Here is a 16,741-nt window from a genome sequence, read left to right on the forward strand (position 1 = left end):
TGATGTAGCCATAAGTCTGCCCAACTGGTTAAACCAGAGAAGGGAAAAAATCAATATATATTAAATGGCCTATCTCTTCCAAACCTAAAACATGTACCTTGTCTGGATCATTGTGACCTGAGTAGAATGTCAGGTTACTTCTCACCTGGGATCAACCCATAACTGTTAGAAGGGAGTTGTGAAAGCTCCACTTCTGAGCTGTTTTTCTGGAAGAGCAGAGAGGGAGCAATAGCCAGGCTATGGAACCATTAGAAAGTATTTATAGGGCCACACTTACATTGTTTCATAATAATTTGCACATCATTGTCTTCTTGTATATTCTGTGGTTTGATAACAGTTTCCAAATTAGAATATTATGGGATGGCAGCAGAGTAGGAGGATCCTAGGTTTGTCTCATCCAAGGGATACAACTAGGTAAGTATCAAATTAGAATATTGTGATTGCTCCCACCCCCCACACGCCTCTCAAAAAAGAGGCATGATTGTTGACATCATGGAGACTACAATTTACTGGAAAAGACATATTAAACAAATCATGAAGTAAATACATATGAAATTACAACTACAATTGTTATTTTAAAAAACAGTAGGGTTCAAAGGAAAGATGTAATATGAAAACATAACATCACATTGGAGGAGGAGGAAGGTCATAATGAAAGACCTCAGAAGTAACATTTAGGCAGAATCATGGAGTATCCTTGGAGTTAGCTCCTGGTTCTTTACAGGGGAACTGAGAGCAGGTTATGTGTCTGGAACACTGGGAGCAAAAGGGAACTGGCACAAAATGAGGCTGGAAAGAGAAACAAGACCCAGTTCCTTCAAGAGCCTTGTAGATCACACTCAGTTATCCTCAGAGAAACAAGACCCAGTTCCTTCAAGAGCCTTGTAGATCACACTCAGTTATCCTCAGAGAAACAAGACCCAGTTCCTTCAAGAGCCTTGTAGATCACACTCAGTTATCCTCAGAGAAACAAGACCCAGTTCCTTCCAGAGCCTTGTAGATCACTCTCAGTTATCCTCAGAGCAACAAGACCCAGTTCCTTCCAGAGCCTTGTAGATCACTCTCAGTTATCCTCAGAGCAACAAGACCCAGTTCCTTCCAGAGCCTTGTAGATCACTCTCAGTTATCCTCAGAGCAACAAGACCCAGTTCCTTCCAGAGCCTTGTAGATCACTCTCAGTTATCCTCAGAGCAACAAGACCCAGTTCCTTCCAGAGCCTTGTAGATCACTCTCAGTTATCCTCAGAGCAACAAGACCCAGTTCCTTCCAGAGCCTTGTAGATCACTCTCAGTTATCCTCAGAGCAACAAGACCCAGTTCCTTCCAGAGCCTTGTAGATCACTCTCAGTTATCCTCAGAGCAACAAGACCCAGTTCCTTCCAGAGCCTTGTAGATCACTCTCAGTTATCCTCAGAGCAACAAGACCCAGTTCCTTCCAGAGCCTTGTAGATCACTCTCAGTTATCCTCAGAGCAACAAGACCCAGTTCCTTCCAGAGCCTTGTAGATCACTCTCAGTTATCCTCAGAGCAACAAGACCCAGTTCCTTCCAGAGCCTTGTAGATCACTCTCAGTTATCCTCAGAGCAACAAGACCCAGTTCCTTCCAGAGCCTTGTAGATCACTCTCAGTTATCCTCAGAGCAACAAGACCCAGTTCCTTCCAGAGCCTTGTAGATCACTCTCAGTTATCCTCAGAGCAACAAGACCCAGTTCCTTCCAGAGCCTTGTAGATCACTCTCAGTTATCCTCAGAGCAACAAGACCCAGTTCCTTCCAGAGCCTTGTAGATCACTCTCAGTTATCCTCAGAGCAACAAGACCCAGTTCCTTCCAGAGCCTTGTAGATCACTCTCAGTTATCCTCAGAGCAACAAGACCCAGTTCCTTCCAGAGCCTTGTAGATCACTCTCAGTTATCCTCAGAGCAACAAGACCCAGTTCCTTCCAGAGCCTTGTAGATCACTCTCAGTTATCCTCAGAGCAACAAGACCCAGTTCCTTCCAGAGCCTTGTAGATCACTCTCAGTTATCCTCAGAGCAACAAGACCCAGTTCCTTCCAGAGCCTTGTAGATCACTCTCAGTTATCCTCAGAGCAACAAGACCCAGTTCCTTCCAGAGCCTTGTAGATCACTCTCAGTTATCCTCAGAGCAACAAGACCCAGTTCCTTCCAGAGCCTTGTAGATCACTCTCAGTTATCCTCAGAGCAACAAGACCCAGTTCCTTCCAGAGCCTTGTAGATCACTCTCAGTTATCCTCAGAGCAACAAGACCCAGTTCCTTCCAGAGCCTTGTAGATCACTCTCAGTTATCCTCAGAGCAACAAGACCCAGTTCCTTCCAGAGCCTTGTAGATCACTCTCAGTTATCCTCAGAGCAACAAGACCCAGTTCCTTCCAGAGCCTTGTAGATCACTCTCAGTTATCCTCAGAGCAACAAGACCCAGTTCCTTCCAGAGCCTTGTAGATCACTCTCAGTTATCCTCAGAGCAACAAGACCCAGTTCCTTCCAGAGCCTTGTAGATCACTCTCAGTTATCCTCAGAGCAACAAGACCCAGTTCCTTCCAGAGCCTTGTAGATCACTCTCAGTTATCCTCAGAGCAACAAGACCCAGTTCCTTCCAGAGCCTTGTAGATCACTCTCAGTTATCCTCAGAGCAACAAGACCCAGTTCCTTCCAGAGCCTTGTAGATCACTCTCAGTTATCCTCAGAGCAACAAGACCCAGTTCCTTCCAGAGCCTTGTAGATCACTCTCAGTTATCCTCAGAGCAACAAGACCCAGTTCCTTCCAGAGCCTTGTAGATCACTCTCAGTTATCCTCAGAGCAACAAGACCCAGTTCCTTCCAGAGCCTTGTAGATCACTCTCAGTTATCCTCAGAGCAACAAGACCCAGTTCCTTCCAGAGCCTTGTAGATCACTCTCAGTTATCCTCAGAGCAACAAGACCCAGTTCCTTCCAGAGCCTTGTAGATCACTCTCAGTTATCCTCAGAGCAACAAGACCCAGTTCCTTCCAGAGCCTTGTAGATCACTCTCAGTTATCCTCAGAGCAACAAGACCCAGTTCCTTCCAGAGCCTTGTAGATCACTCTCAGTTATCCTCAGAGCAACAAGACCCAGTTCCTTCCAGAGCCTTGTAGATCACTCTCAGTTATCCTCAGAGCAACAAGACCCAGTTCCTTCCAGAGCCTTGTAGATCACTCTCAGTTATCCTCAGAGCAACAAGACCCAGTTCCTTCCAGAGCCTTGTAGATCACTCTCAGTTATCCTCAGAGCAACAAGACCCAGTTCCTTCCAGAGCCTTGTAGATCACTCTCAGTTATCCTCAGAGCAACAAGACCCAGTTCCTTCCAGAGCCTTGTAGATCACTCTCAGTTATCCTCAGAGCAACAAGACCCAGTTCCTTCCAGAGCCTTGTAGATCACTCTCAGTTATCCTCAGAGCAACAAGACCCAGTTCCTTCCAGAGCCTTGTAGATCACTCTCAGTTATCCTCAGAGCAACAAGACCCAGTTCCTTCCAGAGCCTTGTAGATCACTCTCAGTTATCCTCAGAGCAACAAGACCCAGTTCCTTCCAGAGCCTTGTAGATCACTCTCAGTTATCCTCAGAGCAACAAGACCCAGTTCCTTCCAGAGCCTTGTAGATCACTCTCAGTTATCCTCAGAGCAACAAGACCCAGTTCCTTCCAGAGCCTTGTAGATCACTCTCAGTTATCCTCAGAGCAACAAGACCCAGTTCCTTCCAGAGCCTTGTAGATCACTCTCAGTTATCCTCAGAGCAACAAGACCCAGTTCCTTCCAGAGCCTTGTAGATCACTCTCAGTTATCCTCAGAGCAACAAGACCCAGTTCCTTCCAGAGCCTTGTAGATCACTCTCAGTTATCCTCAGAGCAACAAGACCCAGTTCCTTCCAGAGCCTTGTAGATCACTCTCAGTTATCCTCAGAGCAACAAGACCCAGTTCCTTCCAGAGCCTTGTAGATCACTCTCAGTTATCCTCAGAGCAACAAGACCCAGTTCCTTCCAGAGCCTTGTAGATCACTCTCAGTTATCCTCAGAGCAACAAGACCCAGTTCCTTCCAGAGCCTTGTAGATCACTCTCAGTTATCCTCAGAGCAACAAGACCCAGTTCCTTCCAGAGCCTTGTAGATCACTCTCAGTTATCCTCAGAGCAACAAGACCCAGTTCCTTCCAGAGCCTTGTAGATCACTCTCAGTTATCCTCAGAGCAACAAGACCCAGTTCCTTCCAGAGCCTTGTAGATCACTCTCAGTTATCCTCAGAGCAACAAGACCCAGTTCCTTCCAGAGCCTTGTAGATCACTCTCAGTTATCCTCAGAGCAACAAGACCCAGTTCCTTCCAGAGCCTTGTAGATCACTCTCAGTTATCCTCAGAGCAACAAGACCCAGTTCCTTCCAGAGCCTTGTAGATCACTCTCAGTTATCCTCAGAGCAACAAGACCCAGTTCCTTCCAGAGCCTTGTAGATCACTCTCAGTTATCCTCAGAGCAACAAGACCCAGTTCCTTCCAGAGCCTTGTAGATCACTCTCAGTTATCCTCAGAGCAACAAGACCCAGTTCCTTCCAGAGCCTTGTAGATCACTCTCAGTTATCCTCAGAGCAACAAGACCCAGTTCCTTCCAGAGCCTTGTAGATCACTCTCAGTTATCCTCAGAGCAACAAGACCCAGTTCCTTCCAGAGCCTTGTAGATCACTCTCAGTTATCCTCAGAGCAACAAGACCCAGTTCCTTCCAGAGCCTTGTAGATCACTCTCAGTTATCCTCAGAGCAACAAGACCCAGTTCCTTCCAGAGCCTTGTAGATCACACTCAGTTATCCTCAGAGAAACAAGACCCAGTTCCTTCAAGAGCCTTGTAGATCACACTCAGTTATCCTCAGAGAAACAAGACCCAGTTCCTTCAAGAGCCTTGTAGATCACACTCAGTTATCCTCAGAGAAACAAGACCCAGTTCCTTCAAGAGCCTTGTAGATCACACTCAGTTATCCTCAGAACAATCACGGAGTATTTAAGGGCTTTCTGGAAGAAGGGAGTTGATGGTGGAAGTGGAGAGACCGGCCAAGAGGATGTTAACGTTCTCCAGGTGAGAGACAGTGATACCTTCAACGGAGTTGGTGGCGATGGCAGTCAAGCAAAGTAGACAGACACACAGTCTGAAAGTAAATGAGCAAAGCAGACTGCACGTGGGGGAGGAAAAGAAAGGAAGTGTCAGGTTCAGACTTAAGCCGTAGCTCTATGTCTGAGGTGAGGGAGAAGATGAAAGATGAGCGAGGGAAGAACAGGAGTTCAGTCTTGACTACGTTAGGGTTGAGATCTTATGATAAATTATAAAGAGGCAGCCAGAAGGTCTGTGTTAGAAATATAAATTTGGGAGTTGGCACATAGATGGGAGTGAGTGAGGTCACCGAGTCAAGAGGAGTGAGTCAGCAGAGATGCTTTTTCAAGACTAATACTTCTAGTATTCAAGTAGAAGGGGAGGATCTGACAAAAGAGACACGAGTGGCCCAACAAGGTTCCCAATACTTATTTGACAAAAGGACACTTCCTTTTTTCCCCTCAGAGCTTCTCATGGGCCCATTTACCTTGGAACAACCTTTGGGGGATGGTGATCTAGATCAGTGGTTTTTAACTGGGGAGATTTTGCTCCCCAAGGGGAAATCTGGCAAAGTATAGAGATATTTTTGGTTGTTACAACAGTGTAGAAGGGAAATACTCCTGGCATCTAGTGTGTAAAGGCCAGGGATTCTACATTGCATAGGACAGGACCCACAACAAAGAATTATCCAGCCTCAAATGGCAGTAGTTCTGAGGTTGAGAAACCCTGATACAGCTTAATACTTTCTATGTTCAGATGAAAAACTGAGATCCCAAGGCTTTAAGTGACTTGATTCATACAGTACTAATTCCTGGCAAAGTCTTCTAGAACCTGGGGTTTGTGATTAATCCGGAATCTTTAAAATAATTTGCCATAGATAATGGTTGGATGGTAGGTAGGCAGAGCCTCTTGTAGACTAGAACTTGAGACCCGGGACCACTCCAATTACTTTCTATCAGGGAAACAACATAAAGTTTTATTTCTGGACTTTTCTCCTGACATTAAGGTGTCTGTTCAATATTTTATAATGGCTCACCAACCTTAGAATGATCATTTCATGCAAATATGGAAGAGTTTTAATGCAGACTTTATTTGGATTAAAGTGTTATTGAATAAAATGTTATTGAATTCTGAAAATAATAAAACAAAATTTTTCAAAAGTAGGGGGCAAATCATGGTCTTTTCTCCTAAACACAAAGTGTAAGTCATGTTTTACAGAACACCCAATATGACTTTGAATATTTAAAAAATTAATGATATTCACTTTTCAATAATATTTCACCAAAGCATCAATACCTTTCAAACTTAATTGGTTTTTAAAGGTTGAGATCAATATGGCAACGTCTTTGGAGGGATCGTAGATCTCTTAGCCAAAATTACTAATTTCACAAATGGTAGGAAGAACCACCGACAAAAAGAAATTGGTGATTTATCTTCCACAATGAGAAAAGCAGGATGGAAGTAATTGTCACTGTTGTTCTTATTCATACAAACATAAGCTCTAAAATCACATTTTCAAAAGTTGAAGATTTTCCTGCTTTAAGAATGTGGACCATAAAATTGAATGCACCATGAAAGTAAAATACTAGCATATCAGTACATATTAGCTTTGATTCTACCTGCCATCAGAAAATAATTTAGTATGCCTCTTCAGTTTCCTCAATTTAATTAAGGGCTTCCAACTACAAGAGTAAACATGAACTATAGCTTTGTTTTTCTTTATTTGAATTCCAAGAGTGTATTTTTAAAAGAGTGGCATCCTGTAAGAGAGAGTAAGTGATTAGTGAGTTCTAAATTTATTTGCAACCAGCTTGAGCATACTGACAATAAGCCATTATTCTACTGTAATTCTTTGAAGGATGAATTCAGGAAGTGTAGGAGGTAGAGATAGGAAGACTTTATAATTCTGTCACTCTAAGAGATGTATGAAATTTTCCATGGTTATAAGGTTCAAAAACCCAGATTTTAAAATGCTTTTGTTGATGCAGCGTAGATCAGGAGTGGTTGGAGTTGTATCAGTCAAGGCTTTATTTATACATCGATTTGGAAATTATACCCCCTTCTTAAGGCTTAAGACATTAGCAGAACTTTAGTTAGGAAGGTAGGGTTTTTCAAGATGCCTTAGCTGATTGGCTTGTAATAAACCAAGCTAAAGTTAAATTACATATTTACCATCATTTATTGGTTAGCAAAATAGAATGGGAAACAGATTGAGTTTGCTCTCCACTGTCCATGTCTCTCGGAAGTTACCAATTCACCTTAATTAGTCAAGTAGCCTGTAATAATTCGTTATTCCAGTAAGGATTCTAGAAATGATTCAAGTGCTTTGTTCATCTCATTCATTTAACATTATTCCTAAAACGTCATTAAGTGATGCAGAAAAGTGAAAAGGAGTGATGACAATAATCTATCTAAACCAGTTCAAAGTCACTGGCTGCCATTCCTCTACTTTACTCAATCAAACTACAATTATCTTTCTCATGAGGAATCTTCAACGGTAAAAAAAAATACAATGACCTACATTTCCCTCAGTTACTGTCACTGTCATTCTCCCCATCTGAGGTCGGAGTCCTGTGTAAAGTTCTGGTTGACTTACCTGTTAGTGTCCAATTTGGTATGGGGTTTCTTTTCTTTGTTTTGAAGGACAAGTTCAGATACTTAATACCAAACTTTTAAACTTGCTCCCAAATTAGGACTGCTAGATTTAGTAATTAAACAAACAGGAGGCTCAGTTAAATTTCAAGTATTTCCAGTTGCCTATACATATGTAGCCTGAGATGCGTATGTACATAGAAATTCTTTGCAATATTTTCCTTTATCTCATCTTTAGAGGCAATTCAAAATGATTCACATTCTACTGGGCCTCCTCTATTCTGAGTTGCTAAATTTGGTAATTCTATCCAAAATGAGAGCTCTGTAGGATGCGCAGTTTAAGAGAATACTTTGTTCTATGTCTGTGGCTTATGCCTGCTCCACCTTTAACATGCATAACCACCGCTTAGTAGAGGGTAGGAATGGTGAAGGGACAATTGTTCCTTCTCAATTATCCATTCTGACTCTCTTAATTTCCTGGCACTCTCTCTCTTCAAAAAACACCGTCTTGTGCCAATATAGATAGTCATGCCCTTAGCTGTGGACGAATTCCAATTTGAAACTCTCTGTAGAACAGCATCTGAAAATCAGCCCTGCAGGATGATTCTAAAGGAGATGACGTTCATTCCTGGCATGGACTCTAAACCTAGAAGCTCTCTAACTCAGGGCAAAAGACGCTGTAATGTTGTTTCCCCACCCAGCTTCAACAATGACCTTCTTTTACCCTCCCCCTCACATCCCCGGGATTTGTCCCACTCTGTTTCATCTTCCTGGAGTGTATTTCTCTGCCTTGCCCACCTGGGTAATTCTCCCTCTTCGTTTGTTGCTCCTGTGGGGGTCTAGTTTTCAATCTGTGGGCATAGCTTATAGCAAGCTCCCTGCACGCAGTGAGGGCTTAGTAGCATTTCTTAACTGACTGCTTGAATGCATGAAATGTGTTTGGCATATTGTTGAGAGTTAAGATAAAATTTGAAGCAAAAGAATGAGTTGATAAAACCTGCACAGTTTTGGGAAGGGAACCACCATTATCTAAACCTATTTAAAGAGCACACCCTTGGTCTGTTTTCAGTCCCAACACATCCCTCCTCTCATCTGGATGCTGTGAGCTCCCTAAAGTGTCCCTTGAGTGTATGAGAGCCTAGAAACTACCAGAGCCAGGTACTAGCTATAGCAGGTGTCTAAACCTCAAATACCTATGGGAGATAATGTTACTTAATGAGGGAAGAGGATCTGTACACATGACAATAGGAAGTGGTGAGGATTGTAGCAATCTGAAAAGAACATTCTGGATATAACCTTAGGTCTGATTGGAATATATTGAGGAAGTTTAAATGTAAGAAATTATACTTGTCTGGTTAAGTAAATATATTATTAGTAGAGGAGGGTATGCCTGGCAATTACAAAAGAAGAGTGGAGAGGTAAAAATATGTTCCTGAGTCCACCACTGGCCAGAGAGGGGACACTGAGTCTTTAACTGGAGCATCTGGTCTACTCCACAGACGCATATGTCCTCTTTGAGAAAATAGATGCATTAGGTTATCATAGCCTATAATAGGAAATAATCATGTAATTCACCCCCTTATTCCAATTTCTCACTCAGCAAGGAATTTTTAGATTGCAACTTTGTCTTCCCATATGGATTTTTTAATAGGAGGTCACCTAAATGAATATTTATCTAATTAGTAACCAAATTTCTCATGGAAACCTGCCAAAACAGTTATATACACATATTGTGTTATTTTCATAAAATAAAATACTATACAGCAGTAAAGATAAATGAAGGAGAGGTATTTGTAAATACATGGATAAATCTTAAAAACAAAATTAAAGATGAATGCAAGTTGCAACAAGATACAGTATGATGCCATTTCTATAAAGTGATAAACATGTATAATAATACAACTTTTAAGGATATATATCTATATAGTAAACACCACATTTGGGAGAATGGTTACATCAATGAGGAATGGAGGAAATGGTGGTGAGCGTGTGATAAGTCAGAGACATATAAGAGATTTCCATTGTGTATTGAATATTTTATATCTTAACCTCGCTGATGGGTACACAAGCATTCATATTTGTATTTTGAATATATTAAATGTATTTATAGTAAACCAAACCAAACAACTGCAACTGGAACAATTTTTTAAAAAACTATAAAAGGAACTTAGCATATATACATCAGTCTCTTGGGAGTTTGGCTAGTGTTATTCCATTCTCCCACAGTTTCCACTTCAGCAAAACTGAGGACAAGATCCTAAAAGCCAGTTCCAACACCAATCTGCTTCTTCTGTGCAGTTCATATATTACCTCTGTCTGGTTAACCCCGAAGCATGTGAATGAGCCTTTAGAATGAGCAGAAATAAATGTTTAACCTTGAGAGTGGGAAGAAAAATTAGCAATAAGGTGCTAGAGGATTTTGAAGAGTAAACTCTCCATGCAAAAGGTCCCAGGGACTTTAATTTTAGGAAACTGAGGGGGTTTAGTTCAAACTACCTTAGATATCACCTCTCTCTAATAATATTAAATTTTTGGAAACATTTTAAATACATATAACACTTAAAAATCTAGATATTATATTGTTAAAACCCTGCATCGTTTATTAAAAGTGATTTTTCTAAATTTTTCTGACTCTTTTTGTGCTCTTGTTGACTGTCATTGGCATTGTCTGCTGGTAGAATATGCTACAGGTTTGCTAATAACTTCATATTTCTATTATCCCCACTAAAACCCTAGGTCTGGGGTTCTTAACACTTTCAGTAAATAAAAAAAAAAATTGCCTCAGACACTCTGGAATTAACCATTTAATTAACATAACGAATCCAGTAGACCCTAATTGATAGACTTACCATTGAGAGTGCTTCTATCAATCAAATTAGTATCAACTGGCCAATAACCTCCATCTCCATGACGACCTGTTCGTGGGAAAAACATAAGAATGTTAGTGGATAGAGAGCATGAAAGCACAATGAAAGAGAACAGACAGAAATAATAAATATTTTAAAACACACAAACAATTGAACAAGGTGTTTTGGCCACCTCAGAGAAAGGCTGAGAATATTAATTCCAGTATACTTTCTGAGAAAATGTTATTTTCTATGTGTAAGAAAATCTGTCACGAATAGAGACTCTTTTAAAGTTAAAATTTAAGCTAAATTCAATTCCTCTCTGAAAAGTCATCCCCGCTCCTCTTTTTTTTTTCTTCCAATCTTCTTGCAAAAAGTGTCCCCAGAAGTAGGGGTAGGAGTCTCAATGTTGCTTTCCTGAACATCTCAGAACAGAAAGGGTGCTGGTCATGGCTCCTAGAGAGGCAGAGCCCCCGACTTCCATGCTGCAAGAGGTCCATCCATCTGACATGACTTTGTGGCAAATTAGCAGTATTACTCTACAAGGGGACAGCAGCACATTTTGTCTTATAAATGGGTTTTGAGCAGTCCTTGTGATCTGTGCCAAATAGGTGCCTGGGAATGAGGTATTAGATAGGGAACCTCACATACACCTGTTCTGAATATTTCTTACAAACACAGCAGGGAAGGAAGAAGGCTTCTTTCATATCACATTATTGCAAACACTGCTTTCCAGTAGGTGTGCAACAGTTGTGAAAGCAGTATTTAAGAGGATTGAGCCAGGAAATAACCAGAATTGTACCATCATCCAAATTTAATTAATGGTATTTCACCGCAGGTAATACCTTTTTCTATTGGCACACTTGTAGACCTGTAATTATTTTATTAGATTTTGAATTCTAGAATATCTATTAGGTTGACAATTTATAGGAACACATTTGGGAGTTGAATTTATATGCAAACACATACAAGAATACAGCTAATAATCCGTTTATTCACTTCAGAGAGTTATTTCTGAGAGCAGTTACAATCAGCGGACAATGTAGAGGAAGGCGACTGACCAGTCAGCCACAATAACATAGGTCGTCTGCTCACAGGCATAGTTTTATTTTTCTTCTTCTTCTTCTTCTTCTTCTTTTTTTTTTTTTAAGATTTTCATTTATTTGAGACAGAGTATAAGTGGGAGGAGCAGAGGGAGAGAGCAAATCTCAAGCAGACTCCGCAATGAGCATGGAGTCTGAGGCGGGGCTTGATCTGAGGACCCTGAAATCATGACCTGAGCCGAAACCAAGAGTCAGACCCAGGACCCTGAGATCAAGACCTGAGCCAAAACCAAGAGTCAGATGCTTAATCAACTGCACCGCCCAGGCGCCCCTAGTTTTCTTCTTCTTTAAGACTTTCAAGTCCTGCTCTTGTGATACTCTTTGGCCTCCCAGAACACTCCTCTTGCTAATGCTTTCCCAAGATCTCATCGTTTTATTTGCAAAACAGTTATGAGGGAACAACTTCAATCTTGTTAACAGACCATACATTCGGAATTTTAGAAATTCTTTTCCTATCAAGCCAGAGCTGAAGTTAGGATGTCAAGCTTCCAACAAGCAATGCATACATTAATCCAATCACATCATCTTCTGTTTTCAGCATAAATGGGTAAATTTAAAATCTGCTGGCCAGTGACTGTGAGTCTATATAAGGCAGGAATTAGGATGAAGGCTCCCCTGGGGAAAGGCAGGAAAGAAGCAAATGAAATAAGCAGGAAATGTGAATATTTTGGTGGGCTGACTAAAATGTGGACAAGCCTTTTCCCAAATACCTTGTTTGTGTGACTCTGACACATTTGGGGTTTCAACGAACAGAGGATATGCTTTGCCCACGGGACAGTGTAAGATCAATGTTAGAAGAAATGAAGTGAGACGGAAGTTCTGTATGAATATTAAGATAGCTTTTCTCCCATCTGAAAGCAACTCGATTGCAAGGCAGTCAGCCAAAAGAGATGCTAACAGTCCCATCACTTAGGCCAGTAAAGCAATAAATGATTCCTGGTGGGAGTAATCCTGTATTGGCTGGAAATTAGGTAAATAGTCTATGGAGGATTTTCCTTTTCCTCTAGCATCCTGACAAATGTCTTTTTAATGAAGTTTCTCCGTCTCCCAGCTAGTTTGTGGGAAGACGCAAAAACAAGCCCACAAACACATCCATATATTACTCAGACATAAAGCTCTATGGGTAGAGCACCCCCTGGATTTAGCGAGGCTATTGATTACACTGTGAATTTCAATAGGTAGGAGAAAATCAAGTATCATATGGTTAGAGCTCTATGTCAGATAAAGGTATTCTAGAAATGCTTTCTACATAACAGAGGGCAGCCTAAAACGTGAGCATTCTACCCACGCAATCTAGTGTATTGACACTGCTTAACTTTTTGTTGGTTATAATTAGATTGATACCACAAAAGAAAATTAAGTAACTCTTAACACAACCCAACAAAAGTACTTTAAAGAAACTTGATATCATCAGCAAGCAAGATTGGATTTATGGTAATTTAGAGTCCTTGAACCACTTCAGTAAGGAAACACAAAACTCATTTCTGGGGTATTGGTGAGACCGGGGATCTCTTCATCTAAAGACGTGAGAATAAAATTTTAACTGTGTGCTAGTATGTTTCTATTCTCTAAAATATGTGTTTTAACTTCCAGAAAGGCTTCCTTTGTGGGGAAAATAATAAGCTAAAACAAACCAAAAAAAGACCCTCCCATTGCTCCAAGTCAAGAACCACAAAGTTGTCAAATGAGGGGACACTGAAGACCAAAGAGGACACTGAGTGTCAGTGTACTTCAAAGCATTTTTAAGGGCTTTTTGATGTGGATCAAATACTGAGTGTGTTTAGTTAACTTGGTTAGTTTCATAAGCATTGATCTAGGGAAACAGAAGATGAACGCGATTCTGCAAGATAGAAAGTCAGTTGACGCAAAAGTATAAAGTACTGTCTGATCCCAGAGGTCTTTGTTTTATTAGTGGAGCATAAAACTGGCAATAATTCATTCAGAATTTATTAAGGGCCTGCTAAATGCAAGGCACAGTCTTAGATCCTCAGGGAAGTGATAATATAAAAACATGTATTAAGGGAGGATCCTGCCATGACAGATCGAGTTGGTTCACTGTATCCCAATCCTATATAGGATCTAAACACCAGCTGCAGATGGTTTTTAATTTGTGCTGACTTCAAAGATTTAAGAACAACTTAACCCTTCTTTTACTATAAAAATCACTATTAGGTTTAATTACAAATTTTTTTTTTATTTGTCTAGTCTTGTTGAAAGAACTACATGCAAATGAAAATAATGTATTATTTTCAGTCTTATGTGTTCTACAGCTATATTAGGTTAAAACTCCTGGTTTTTTTTGCATACTGCATTAAATCTCTAACATTTTTCAAAATTAAAAATTCCCAATAGGTATATGAAATTTATATATAACATTTCTAGAAATAATGTAATATTTTAATGTATACTGACTTTTTTGTATTCAAATAAAGCTCAATATGGTTCAAAAAATTGGAAACGGGCAGATTTTCTTTTTTTTTCTTTTTTATAGAATTAGTATCATGACTTTATGTGACAGTAATCAGAATGTACTTTAAGAATAAAATATTATATTCTGAAGAATCTGAAGAATTCTTGTGTTATTCTGTACCCATATTTTCTTAGTAATGGAAAGGAGGGTGAGGAAAGGAATCAAGATGCTAAAGAGTAATGAATTCATATATCATATAACCAACTAGGTATTTTATCCAGATAATTTCTACCAAAAATCACTTCTTCAAGAAATTTTTGATAATTAAAACAGATGTTTTCTACTTTTCCTTAGGTTTTGAAACCAGGAAATGGTACGTTCTGAAAGAACAATAAAACAAATGGTTAACTTTGAAAAGAGGAAGTGTATAACTATTAAAATTATTAAGAGTTATTAAAATTATTTATATATTTCTAAATTTATTTTATATAGGTACGTATTAGGTGAGTCCACACCAGAAATTTCATGTCCCTCCTCTTGATCTGCATTTTTATAGTATTATAAAGTATAAAGTCATTTAAAGAGTAAACTTTTATATTTTCTTTAAGGATAAAGGATAGATCTCAGTAGAAGACTTCTTTTCATCTTTTTTTGTTTGTTTGTTTTTTATTTTGGCAAGAGACATACACTTCCTTGGGCACAAGTTAAAAAATCTCCATGATTTCCCTGCCATTTGCTCTCTGGATTCAGGGGAAAAGTGGGCAGAGGTAATACGACTTCCTGTAGGAAATATGCTTATTGTGACACTCCTTGGTGTTTACCAAAGTGACATGTATACAGTGTTCTCAGGGCTTGATGACTAATGTGAGTTACAATGCTCAATGATATATTATTAATGTGAACAAGAGTTTAAGTCATAACTCTTATATAAGTTATTTTCTATGTTCTTGTTCCTACATATCCCTTAAAATATTGATTTATATTTTTATTGTGTTGTGTGTCTGTGTGTATGTTTGTGTAAAATGAAACATTATTGTTTACATTAAGTCCCTACTTTTAACAATCATGGGCAGATGGAGAATATTTCCCATGATAAAAAAAATTTATCAGCACCTAGCAAAGATGAATTCAATTGGGATTTCTACAGTCTGGTTTTTCTGAGTAGATGTTTACAAATTCAGGGAGGACTTAATGGAAAATCAATGTGCGGAGGACATGGAGAAAACTGGCGGTGGTAGTTCTGAAATATTCCTTAATCTACCTTCCCTGAGTGGGGCTAGGAGAGGATCCTCCAGAAGGGTACCGACACAATCAATCCTGAGAAAAACATATGGTCCATAATCTAAATCGAATGAACAGATTGGTCATCTAACAAATGTTCGCTAGACATTCTCCCAAGGGTGCAGAGCACTGAGGTATCTTCTTGATCTTAGAATTAGTTCTCTGAAAATAATTCTGGTGATAATGATGGAAATTGAATTGATTTTGTGTCCTGTGTACTACTGGATAAAGGATATCTATTAATAACACCTGAATACAGTTTTACAGTCTAATACACAGATCATATGGAGATCTATTTTGAAGCAGATGATTTTTCAGAGGCTGGAAAAGTGTCTAAGAGATCAATTCATCATGCAGTTGATAAAACTGCTGACTTTGAACAAAGGCATCAGGATATCTAAAAGCCCGGGAGGGAAATCATAACTCATGCCTAGGATATTTCAAACATATATTAATGGAAAAGAATTAATGAGCTTTCCTCAACACATTGTTTTCAAGTAAACATGAAAGAAAGCTCATTGATTGAAAGAAACTAGAATGCTACTACTTCATATGTAAGAGAAGCTAACGTGTCTGCCACATATTGAGACTCAGTGCTCAACAAATCCTTTTTGCCTTCCTTTTTCAAAACATCTTATATTTGGCACCTGTGGCAAGAGAATGGGAATGTATTTGGTGACCTACTCTGAATTAGACACAATGTAAGATATGTGATTGTCCATCTTTTCCTTGACCATGAGAAGCACTTTTTTTTTTGAAGTTCCAACTTCTGACTTTACACAATAAAATATGGACAGAAGAGACTACAATGAAAAGCAAATTCATTTTTAAAATCCTGAGAAATCAATCTAAAATCTAAGATTATTTTTCTACCTACAAACGTCATGAGTTGGGTGACCATATAGTTACGATATATCAGGCCACTTTAAGAATGAAAGAGGGTCCTATTGTCAATTTTGCCTAGATCTAGGTATTAATCAGGACACTGCTGGGCAAAATGGAAATTATAGTCATCGTAGACATAAACGATTTCAATAAATGAACCCCCTGATTCCTGGCTCTTGGTTGACATCTCAGTTTGATTTTGGGTCCTGACTTCCTGAAGTTTTTTGCAGTGTGGCAATTGACAGGTGAAGAAGAGCTACCTGAGAAATGTTCTAAGGTAGGAAAAAAGCTTGCAAACATTGCCTTCTTCTTCCTTTGCAAGCATCAGAGTAAAGCAGCACTATGCCAGACTAACTGGTATCTGGATTCCTGAACATGATGATAGACGTCAGCCAATGAGATGAAAAAAAAAATACATATACAATAACAATGATATGGTGATTGTGGAGTTTTGTCCTCTCTCCTTGTATGCATTCTTGCCTATACTATATCTGGAATAATGGCCAGTATATGGGTCTAAGACA

General features: G+C 39.5%; 1 protein-coding gene across 1 annotated transcript in view; it reads right to left on the bottom strand.

The window, feature by feature from the left end:
• The window catches only part of DCC (DCC netrin 1 receptor), a 704,420-nt gene that overhangs the window by 71,569 nt on the left and 616,110 nt on the right, over window positions 1–16,741 (bottom strand). The window contains exon 22 of the mRNA XM_008693128.2: window positions 10,542–10,607. Coding sequence (XP_008691350.1) covers window positions 10,542–10,607 — 66 coding nt within the window. The remainder of the gene's footprint in view (window positions 1–10,541; window positions 10,608–16,741) is intronic.

Source organism: Ursus maritimus, unplaced genomic scaffold (genome assembly GCF_017311325.1).
Source record: "Ursus maritimus isolate PB19 unplaced genomic scaffold, ASM1731132v1 scaffold_18, whole genome shotgun sequence".
Classification (NCBI taxonomy): domain Eukaryota; kingdom Metazoa; phylum Chordata; class Mammalia; order Carnivora; family Ursidae; genus Ursus; species Ursus maritimus.